A 12,018-nucleotide genomic window follows, 5' to 3' on the forward strand; every position below is an offset into this window, starting at 1 on the left:
CAGGATGGTCTCGATCTCCTGACCTCGTGATCCACCCGTCTCGGCCTCCCAAAGTGCTGGGTTTACAGGCTTGAGCCACCGCGCCCGGCCTAATTTTTGTATTTTTAGTAGAGATGGGATTTCACCATGTTGGTCAGACTGGTCTCGAACTCCTGTCCTGAAGTGATCTGCCTACCTTGGCCTCCCAACATACTGGGATTAGAGTCGTGAGCCACCGTGCTTGGTCTAAAATCTCAGACTTTATGAAATTACTTTCTGTGACTCAGAGCTTAAACTTCTGTTTTTTGGAATTGTATACAACCTGGTTTGTAACTGTCTGGCTTTTATACATATACAGTTGGCCCTTTGAGAGGAATTGGCTCCAGGACTCTCCTGCTGATCCCCAAATCCAAGGATGCTGAAATCCCTTATATAAAATGACATAATGCTGTATATATATATAACACATACACCCTTGCTCTATTTTCTGCCTAGCAATTCAAACTCTAGTGAGGGAAAAATATTTGAAGTTCAGAAAGTGTCAAGATTTGTATTATTCTCTCCTAGATGTTCTTCATATTCATCTAGAGAACCTCTGTTTTTTTGAAAGATACCAGAAATCTCTTTTCTAACCACCTACTTTCTTAGGTAGAATGGAATTGAGCACTGAACCCTGTGTATACTCCTGTTACAGCAACGGAAACATTTTCATTTGCCCATTTGTTTACCTGTCTTATTTTGTTTTTCTGGACTGACAGTTCTGTGTAAGCAGAGTCTTTATTAGTAGTTCTTTTATCATTAATCTAACTGTGGTACCCAGTGTGTGGTATGTAATTAAATAATAAATGTTTGTTAAGTGAATGTTTAATTAGTGAGTAAATGAAGGTATTAGTTCATTCTCACACTGCTATGAAGAAATACACAAGACTGGATAATTTATAAAGGAAAGAGATTTAATTGACTCACAGTTTCACATTTCTGGGGAGGCCTCAGGATGCTTGTAATCATGGTAGAAGGCAAAGGAGAAACAGGCACCTGGGTGGCAATACAGAGTGCGACATGCAAGCAGGAGAAATATCAAATGCTATAAAACCATCAGATCTTGTGAGACTCACTCACTCTCAGGAGAACAGCATGGGGAAACTGCTCCCATGATCCAAGTACCTCCACCTGGTCCTGGGAATGCAGGGATTACAATTCAAGATGAGATTTTGGGTGGGGACACAGCCGAACCATATCAATGAAGAAATGAATTAATGTTAAGTTAGTGTTATTAGATCTCCATAATTGCACTAGAATAGACTTTAATTCTGGTTGCCTGCACTGGTAATTGTACTTAAATGATTTCTGCGAGAAAATGGCACTCATTTTCAAGCTTCTTTTTGGCAGTCCTTACTCTCTTCCCCCAGCACCCAGCAACTTTGTGGCAGATCTTTGTTTTTGGGTAGAGGTTTTATTATGGCTTATAGTTGTATGTGACCTTAGCCTAGAAGGGTTGTTTCTGATTTGTAAGTCATCTGAAATCTCTGTAAGGATGTTCGGGTAGAAATGCTCATCAGATAGAAATGCTCATATTATTTTAGATATATTTGCCATCGTTGTTATTGGGGGTAGACTGCAGAGCCTGGGAAATAATCCTTTGGTTCGTTTTCAGAATTAAGCCAAAACAAAAAATGGTGTATTTTCCTCTCTTCCATTAGGACTGTAGCTCTTGTTATGAATTCTGGTAATAAATTACTCCATTGAAGTCAAATAGTTTATGATGTTCCTTGGCAGGAAAATCTTGAAAATATTTTACTGTTACAGCAAATTTCACACTAAGCTGTATTTAAAAAAGTCATTAGTAAAAGTTCTGGAAAAAGAACAGTCACCATCAAGTGATACGCTACCAAAAGATGGATTGCTACTATTTTAGATGATTTAGCTGTGCCAATTATATGGGATTTTTATGAGTTATGCCATGCATGACTTCCAGTAAAACTTTGATTTTAAATGTAAACATTTATTTAAATGTTTAATTCACTCCTAATATAAATACTAAGTTGTGTGTTCTTGTAAATTTTTTTTAAATGTTAGAAATTGTCTATATATAGGCACATTCTGCATTGAAATAAATGAAATAATTTTCATCCTATCTTTTTGGTGACAGTATTTCTATTTGCTGAGTGATGAAAAAGTAATTAGTTATGAAATGAGGTATAAACTATGATAGATTCTTCTGTAAGTAGAACATTTCAAGTATTATCTTGGTTCTTGCAAGAATATTTAGCACTTATAGATGCTTTCATTGTGTTCAAATGTGGCCAGCTGCAAAGGGAGTAGTGATTCAGATTATTCAGTGTAGAAATAGTCCAGAATTTGACCTTTAAATTGTTTTGGAATTTGTGTTCGAATATTGATATCTCTGAAAGAGATATGTGCAGCACTTTCCACAATATACTAAACAATACAGTAATGTCTTTGTCTTGAAATAAACTGCAAATTCCCCAACTGTGTCTTGACAATCTAAAACAAAACTACCTTTATTTCTGTATTGTTGCAATCTTCAATCTGCTTTTAGTCTGGGATATAATAATTTGGTCTTAAAAGGTTTTCAGCTTTTGAAAATCTTCAGTTATTTCTTGCCTCTCACTTACCAGACTGGCCTGATGTGATAGCACCTGCTTTTCTTTGTGGACATAATCATTACTCTAAAATTTGAGAGTTAATTAAAAATTACAATCTTATGTGATGAACAAGGTAGACAGTGGGTGATTTATTCATTTCTAAAACCTCTTGTGTGTATACGTATGTCTGCCATATACCAGCTTTTTTGTGCATAGTGGATCCAGAGATGATAAATAGATGTAGTCTTTGAGAAGCTTATATTTTGCAGTTTGGTAAGGGGGTGGTGGTGGGGGAGAAAGGTAAAAAATTACAATGTATTGTGATAAGTTCTGTGATTAAAGTAAGGAAATGTCATAGAAATGCATAAGAGGGTCATTTAACCCAGAGTTTGAAATGTTGAGAAGTGCTTTGAGAGCTGGTCACAACTGAATTGAGATTTGAAGGATGAGTAGAAATTAGCCAGGTAAAGAGGAAAAGAAGCCTGGAAAAACGCTAAGATGACTTGACCAATATAGGAGGTAAGCCTTGGAATAAATAGTGACTGTCATTTATTGAGCTCTACCATGTGCCAAACTGTGTTAGGAATTTGAAACCACGTACTTCACTGTAACCTGTGGGGCAGGTGCTATTATTCGTAGTTTGCAAATGAAGAAACTGAGTCATAACTTTGCTCAAATCATCACATGGTTAATTAATGGCATTGCTAGTTTAAAAAACTAGCGTTTCTGGCTTTTTCTGCAGGCTGTTTCCTCCTAGCAAAGGACAGTTTCAAGATGGAGGAGATAAATAGTTACCATGCTGTTGAAAGTTCACATATATAGATTAAGTTCTGTAAAGTGTGCAGAGAGATTTATAGTGACTTGTTTGTTCATTTAGAACTATTTACTGAGAGCCTCTTATGTGCCAAGAACTGTGCTAAGAATCAGGAATAAAATGATAAATGCCAAAGCTGAGGTAGAGGGTGAAAGAAAGCGGGGACACTAAGTGAAGCCATAGTTTGAAAAAGCTGGATTGCAGAGGAAAAAGTAACGATTGAGCAATAAATTTTAGGGGAAGTCAGTAGTCTTTTAGTTTTTGTTTTTTTTTTTTTAATATGGGAAGTACTAATACTTTGTTTATATGTTGAAGAGAAAGAGCTATAGCAGGGTAAAGACTGAAGATATAAAAGAAAGAGCTGTTAGGTCACATGTTTAATTAAGTAGGTGGTAAGATGATTCTTAAATTTGTAATGGACATATAATTATAGTAGGATTAGCCTGCTCTTGAGTAATGAGACTTGAATAAACAATGAAACCTCTGATTTAAATGATCACTGTAACCTCTTATGTCTGATTTATGCATTCCTCTTTACTGTCCCTCAGTTATTCTGCCCGTACTGCTGTCTATCATAGCATTCATTATACTGAAGTAGAGTCATTGATATCTCCCTGTTAGACCATATGCTTCTTGTGTGGAAGGGATGAGAAGAGACCATGTCTGCTGCCACCTAATGACTGGTATAATCTCACTTCAGTAAATGCTTATCGAACCAATGAATCAGTGAATGACTTGGAGTTTCTTATTTTTACCATTTTTGAACAATTTTCTTTTTAACTTTGAAGGGTTAAAAGGTATATAGTTACCCTGTGAAAGTTTTGTTGTTTGTTAGAAATTAAGTACTTAACACTTTAAGGTATGTCCCAGAATAGGTAAATAGAGAACTTTAAAAATTTTCGATGTTGACCTTATTGATTATTTTTTAGGAAAATCTGTAATTATTATTTTATACATAGGTTACAGTATGCTTAAAATACTTTTGATATTAAAGTATGGTAAGCAGAAATTAATAAAATAGCCTTTATTAATTTCTTTCAGTTTGTGGTGGTTTGCTCTTTGTGAGATTTTTCTGTAGGCATAGTAAGACAGAAAAATAATTGTATTTTAGTAAGACATAACCAAATATTAATGTAAAATATGGTTGTATTCTATTGTTTATTACCTTGGCATCAGTGTTTTAAAATTTATCAGCACTCATAATTGTTAGGGCATTTAAAAATGCCAGTTGCAGTGAATAATGATGATTTAGTCTATTCTTTCCCTTAAGTTTGTTAGATTCTGTTTGATTTTTATAATACAGAATTTTGAAATTTATGCCAAAGTTACATGGTTTGTTTACCTAAAATATCAGAGTACACTTAAAGCAAATGGAGAATCTTTTAAGTTTTTCCAGATATTTTGATATAGACCTGTTGTTTTTTTTTTTTTTTTTGAGATGGAATCTTACTCTGTTGCCCAGGCTGGAGTGCAGTGTGCGATCTCGGCTCACTGCAACCTCCGCCTTCGGGGTTCAAGTAATTCTCCTGCCTCAGCTTCTTGAGTAGCTGGGACTACAGGCATGTGCCACCGTGCCCAGCTAATTTTTAGTAGAAACAGGGTTTCACTATGTTGGTCAGGCTGGTCTCGAACTCCTGACCTCAGGTGATCTGCCCGCCTTGGCCTCCAAAGTGCTGGGATTACAGGCGTGAGTCACCGTGCCCAGCCTGATATTGACCTTTTCGCTCCTCTTGATAAGCTGTGATTTGAAGGAAAAGTAAGTTTCTAATTTTTCTTTATGAATTATACTATTAACAACTACTGATTTATTTTTACATTTGGATTAAATTAAAATTTCAATTTATATTGACAATAAGAGATAATTTTATAGAACCTAATGAGTTTCTTAGGTTTATCCTTTTAGGTATTTAAAATCAATTTATCATCAGAGATCCATTGTAGTGTATCTAGAAGTGTAGAAAAAAGATACCCTCACACTTTTTTGCTGGTTTTTTTTAAGCTTTGTGTTTAAAAGCCAGTAATACAATTTAAAAAAATTGTATTTCCTGTGAATGTGGTATGTAGTTCCCCACAAATATGTTATTTTACCGTTAATGTCATGGGGTTTTCTTGTTTCAGAATCCTGTTCACAAGATTCCTGACTCGCATGAGATAACGCTGAAGCATGGCACTAAAACAGTAAGTTTAAAAATCTGGTTTTTTCCCCCTCAAATTACAGGGCTGTCATGGAAAAGTGAACTGATAAGATACATTTGTATTAAGGCTAATTATGCAATCAACTGATGACATAAAAGCTATAGACATTAAGGAAAAATAGATTACTTTTATGTTCAGTCAAAATAGCCATTTCCTTTTAGTTAAAGTAGAAACAATTATTGTCACTGTTATTGTTGGCTTTAAAAACCTCTTATTTTTTTAATATAGGAACATTGTAAGTGGAAGAAAGAAATGAAACTCAAACACAATTTTGCTTTTTATGGTGTGGGAAAATTTCTCACCACCCTTTGCTTTACTTCTGTATCAGTAAAAGGCATGAGTTTGTTCATTTTTCAGATGAATGTTAAGATAAGAAATGAACTTTAAGTAGTTACCATATGGCTCTAAGTATTCATTAATACTTAGTTTACAGTTTGCATGTTTATATTGTTTTATATATATATATATATATATTTTTTTTTTTTTGAGACAGAGTCTTTCTCTGTCGCCCGGGCTGGAGTGCAGTGGCCGGATCTCAGCTCACTGCAAGCTCCGCCTCCCGGGTTTACGCCATTCTCCTGCCTCAGCCTCCTGAGTAGCTAGGACTACAGGCGCCCGCCACCTCGCCCGGCTAACTTTTTGTATTTTTTAGTAGAGACGGGGTTTCACCGTGTTAGCCAGGATGGTCTCAATCTCCTGACCTCGTGATCCACCCGTCTCGGCCTCCCAAAGTGCTGGGATTACAGGCTTGAGCCACCATGCCCGGCCTATATTGTTATATTTACTGATGTTTGAGTATTCTAAAATATATAAAGATGAATAATATAAAATATTTGAGATGTAAGGTGAAATCATTGTATCTTATTGCAAAACCACTAAAAAGTGGTAGTTAAATGAGTGAAACATTCATATGAAACGAAAAAAATTATCCTTCCCTTTTCAATGAAGCTACTTTTTTCTAATTGCCTAACATGTAAAGAACTAAGAAAATACATCCCATAATAAGAGGGAAACCTCAATTAATAGAGGTAGACCCAGAAATGATATAAACCGGATCATTCTTAGTTTTTTCTTTTGAAAATACTGTTTTCATAAAAATATTTATGTTAAATATAATGGGTTTGTTGTTATTTTAAATGAAATAGAAAAGATGTAAAAATCTCTTAGTTTTAATTTCTAGTGGAAATAGTGATACATATAACTCACATAAACAAAACCTCTTTGGAGTGCTCAATAGATTTTTTTTTTTTTTTTGAGACAGAGTCTCGCTCTGTCGCCCAGACTGGAGTGTAGTGGTGCGATCTCAGCTTACTGCAAGCTCTGCCTCTTGGGTTCATGCCTTTCTTCTACCTTAGCCTCCCAAGTAGCTGGGACTACAGATGCCTGCCACCACACCTGGCTAATTTTTTTGTATTTTTAGTAGAGACGGGGTTTCACTGTGTTAGCCAGCATGGTCTTGATCTCCTGACCTCATGATCCACCTGCCTCGGCCTCCCAAAGTGCCAAGATTACGGGCGTGAGCCAACGCGCCTGGCCTGGAGTCCTCAATAAATTTTTTAAGAGTATAAAGAGTCTTGAAACGAAACTATGTGGGAATTGCTGCTGTAAGAAATAATTTCCATCTGATTCTTAATATATTTTTTCTTAAATCGTGTTTTTTATATTTTTATTCTGAAATTATGATGGAATTCTACTTTTTGTGTTTTTAAGTAAATAAGGAAAACATTGTAGACTGAGTAATTAAAAGGAAGCTTTTCTGTCATCTAGTCTGGAGAATTTTACAACTGAGAGATGGGTCATGAATTTCACAAGTTTGATTTAAATATTCCTTTTTTTTGGTGAATCAAGTTTTATCTTGTAGAGAAACATAACTTAAAAAATACTGCAGTATGTTTTACACATTGAAAATCAATTAGAGTGTCTAATTATACTCTTGGGTTAACTCTTTTTTTTTTTGGGCAATCCTGCCTTTGTCCTACATGCAAGTAAATTTATTTTTAAATAAATGTTGAATTAGAAGGTGACTTTTCTATCTGATCTTTTTTCTTTTAAGCGAGTTATTTTAAAAATATCCATAAGGCCAATGTTATTTTTTTCCTATATACTTTACATTTTAGTCCTGCCTGTCCCCACCTTACAGGATTATTTAAAAGCGAATACCTGACTTCATATGATTTCATCTGTAAATATTTCAGTATGAATCTCTAAGAGATAATTTTGGACTGTCTCTGCCTCCCTCTTTCTGAATGTGCACACATACACTCTTTCCTACATAATACCATCTTTATTATATCTTTTTTCAATAATTATTTAATCTAATATCTCATTAGTGTTCAAATTTCCCCAGTTTTCCCGTACATCTTTTTAGAGTCAGTTTGTTCAAATTGGTCTCTTAATGATGTCTGATGTACTCTCAGGAGAGTTATCATTATGTTTATTTTTTATATCTCTAAATTTATAACCGTTTTTGTGCTCTTTTTCTCCTTGCCACTGAAGAAACATGTATATTCATTTAGTGAATACAGTTACTGTGGCATAATAGTCAACTGAACCCTTCCCAGTGAATGTGATGATAAAGTCTAAAGCTTTTTGAAGGAAGGAGAGGATAATACACATTAATTCTTTTAATTTAAATGTTAAAACTGAAAATTTGTCCTCATTCTCAAGTTGGAACAAGACACTTTTTTTTTTTTTTTGAGACAAAGTCTCTCTCTGTCACTCAGGCTGGAGTGCAGTGGTGCCATCTTGGCTCACTGCAGCCTCCACCTCCCAGGGGCAAGCGATTCTCCTGCCTCAGCCTCGCAAGTACCTGGGATTACTGGTGCCTGCCACAACAGCAGGTAATTTTTGTATTTTTAGTAGAGATGGGGTTTCGCCATGTTGGCCAGGCTGGTCTTGAACTCCTGACCTCAGGTAATCCGCCTACCTCGGCCTTCCAAAGTGCTGGGATTACAGGCGTGAGCCACTGTGCCCAGCCTCTGAGCTTTGTTTTCTATCTTTCTAATTACCTTCTTCATATCCTTTTGGTAAATGATGAATCATGTATACAGTCAGCAGCAGAGATCCTGATACTTCAGTGAATGGCTGCATTGAAAGCCTCATTTTGTAACTTTGCTTTAGAATTTGTCATCTTTCTTCTTAGCTAGGAGAACAGTCAAGTTTGCAGTTTATTCTGTTCTTCCTTGATAAAAAGGAATTTATCTCATATTTGTCAGACTGCAGGTTTGTTTTACGTAAGGTTTTACAATTTTTAGTTCTCCTTTCTTTTAAACAAATATTTAGTAGAGTTTGTATATTGTGCCAGGTCCAGTGCTGGGCACAGACAAGGTCTCTGTCCATATGATGCTTATACTCTTGAGGGCAGGACAGGTACAGAATACAGGAACCACAGATGAAGTTGTAATTTCATATTGTGTTGTAGTGAGATGAACACTGGTGGGGTTAGCCTTATTAGGAGAATAAATAACTTTTAAATTGCAACAGGAGGGAAGAAAGATAGCATAATGCACATAGAGGCAAGTGAATTTGTAGGTGGTGGTAGCAGAAGCCACTTCCTAGGTTTTTAAAACTACTATTCATTTATTTTTGATTTTGATTGTTTTTTGTTTTAAGACATTATTGTTTGGGCATAAAAAATGACTTTGTTTTCACTTGTATATTTTCTTTAACATCTTTGGAGTTCATGTCTAATTTTAACCATAGTAAGTTTACCTTATATTATGAAATCAGTGTTTGCAAGTGCTAATTGAAATGAACATAAGTTATTTTGTCAGTATCTGACTTATTTAATTATAATTATATTAATTACATTTCAAGTCTATTTATTAGGAGAACTGATTTACAGAAGCTTCCTTTATATAAAACTTTGGCCAGGCGCCGTGGCTCACACCTCTGATCCCAGCACTTTGCGAGGCTGAGGTGGGCAGATCACCTGAGGTGTCAGGAGTTTGAGACCAGCCTGGTCAACAAGTGAAACCCCATCTCTACTAAAAAATACAGAAATTAGCTGGGTGTAGTGGCGCGTGCCTGTCATCCCAGCTACTTAGGAGGCTGAGGCAGGAGAATTGCTTGATCCCAGGAGACAGAAGCTGCAGTGAGCCGAGATTGCACCACTGCACTCCAGCCTGGATGACAGAGTGAGATTCTGTCTCAAAACAAAACAAAACAAAAAACATTACTGCGTCCAATGTATGGTAATCACATTAAATATTCCTAATGCAGTTCTTTTCTTCTGAGAGGGCAGTAGGTCTAGGGACTTTCTGCTTTGAGAGAAAGCTACATATATCTCAGGAACAATGAGTTACACATTGGATATTGACGTGTAATTAGACCTAAGAAAGTTCACAGGGAAAGCAATTTTCTTTTTTTTGAGATAGGGTTTTGCTCTTGTTGCCCAGTTGGAGTGCAGTGCCGCGATCTCAGCTCATTACAACCTCTGCCTCCTGAGTTCAAGCAATTCTCCTACCTCAGCCTCTCTAGTAGCTGAGATTACAGGCATGCGCCACCATGCCTAGCTAATTTTGTATTTTTAGTAGAGGTGGGGTTTCTCCATGTTGGTCAGGCTGATCTCGAACTCCCAACCTCAGGTGGTCTGCCTGCCTCAACATCCCGAAGTGCTGGGATTAGAGGGGTGAGCTACGGTGCCTGACCTGCAAATTTTTTTTTTTTTTTGAGACAGAGTCTTGCTCTGTCACCCATGGTGGAATGCAGTGGCACGATCTTGGCTTACTGCAACCTCTACCTCCCGAGTTCAAGTGATTTTTTTTGCATCAGGTTCTGGAATAGTAGCTGGAACTACAGGTACGTGCCTCCACACCCGGTTAATTTTTGTATTTTTAGTAAAGATGGGGTTTCTGTATGTTGGCCAGGCTAGTCTTAAACTCCTGACCTCAAGTGATCTCCCTGCCTTGGCCTCCCAAAGTGCTGGGATTACAGGCATGAGCCACCGTGCCCGGCGGAAAACAAATATTTTATGGAACCAATATAAGTACTATTGTAATGTGATTAGCCACTTAAACATTCAGCTTTAAAAATAATTGTTTAAGGTGAATATACCGAGCCATTTGACCATAAGGAACAGATAATTCTTTGTTCTACTTTGTTAAATAGATTCCTTAAAGCTCCCTTGGTGTTACTCATTTTGGTAATTTAAGATTCATATGGTCTTCATCTGGTTATGGTTAAACTATCTTAAAAGTTTCCCTTAGGTTGTATATTGAAAATGCTGAATTATTGTAATTATTTGTAAGATTTCTACTTGTACACTAAGGCAACTTAGTTTATCTTATGAAATTGCAGTGATAGCTATTCTGAGTACATGGTTGACGATTTGGGACAAAATTGTCAAATAAAGTGTTTTTCTTTATTGCAAAAGAATTAATACAGTAACAAAGTCTAATAATATAGAAGGCACCATCCATTCCCACTTTTCAGAAGTAATAATAGTTGGTGGTTTGTGCTTTCAAGGCCTGTAACATAGGGGGTGGGATTAAAGAACAGAAATGGGGGTTATAAATGACCATATGTCATTTTGCTCCAGTAATTTTATTTTATTTTTTTAAAACCAGGTGTCTGCTTTGGGTCTGGATCCCTCAGGTGCCCGTTTGGTGACAGGAGGATATGACTATGATGTTAAGTTTTGGGATTTTGCTGGAATGGATGCTTCTTTTAAGGCATTTAGATCCCTTCAGCCCTGTGAGTGGTATGTATTCGCTTACTTAATATCTTCATATTTACTTAATATCTTCACATTGGAAGACAGTGCTTTTGGCTTTGGAATCCCATCTACAATGACTTGTATCAAAATATACTGCCTTCATAATTTAAATGAAGTAAAATGAGCCTCACATTTCTTTTGTTTCATAAACCAATGTTTGAGGTTGGGTGCGGTGGCTCACGCTTGTAATTCCAGAACTTTAGAAAGCTGCGGCAGGCGGATCACCTGAAGCCTGGATTTCAAGACCAGAACGGACATCATGGCAAAACCCTGTCTCTACTAAAATTACAAAAATTAGCTGGGCGTGGTGGTGCATGCCTGTAATGCAGCTACTCGGGAGGCTGAGGCAGGAGAATTGCTTTAGCCTGTGAGGTGGAAGTTGCAGTGAGCTGAGATTGCGCCACTGCACTCCAACCCAGCAACAGAGAGAGACTCCGTCTCAAAAAAACTACAAAAGATTGGGCGTGGTATCTCACGCCTGTAATCCCAGCACTTTGGGAGGCCAAGGTGGGCGGATCACCTGAGGTCAGGAGTTTTGAGACCAGCCTGTCCAACATGGTGAAACCCCATGTCTACTAAAAATATAAAGACTAGCCAGACATGGTGGCTCATGCCTGTAATCCCAGCTACTTGGGAGGCTGAGGCAGGAGAATCGCTTGAACCCAGGAGGTGGAGGCTGCAGTGACCCAAGATTGTGCCACTGCACT

The 12,018-nt window shown here is 36.9% G+C and overlaps 1 protein-coding gene across 1 annotated transcript in view; it reads left to right on the forward strand.

Moving 5' to 3' along the window:
- The window catches only part of LOC105553366 (WD repeat-containing protein 70), a 332,864-nt gene that overhangs the window by 57,548 nt on the left and 263,298 nt on the right, over positions 1-12,018 (forward strand). The window contains exons 6-7 of the mRNA XM_011999421.1: positions 5,518-5,577; positions 11,163-11,296. Coding sequence (XP_011854811.1) covers positions 5,518-5,577; positions 11,163-11,296 — 194 coding nt within the window. The remainder of the gene's footprint in view (positions 1-5,517; positions 5,578-11,162; positions 11,297-12,018) is intronic.

The sequence above is a fragment of the Mandrillus leucophaeus genome, unplaced genomic scaffold, assembly GCF_000951045.1.
Source record: "Mandrillus leucophaeus isolate KB7577 unplaced genomic scaffold, Mleu.le_1.0 Scaffold1165, whole genome shotgun sequence".
In the NCBI taxonomy this organism is placed as follows: domain Eukaryota; kingdom Metazoa; phylum Chordata; class Mammalia; order Primates; family Cercopithecidae; genus Mandrillus; species Mandrillus leucophaeus.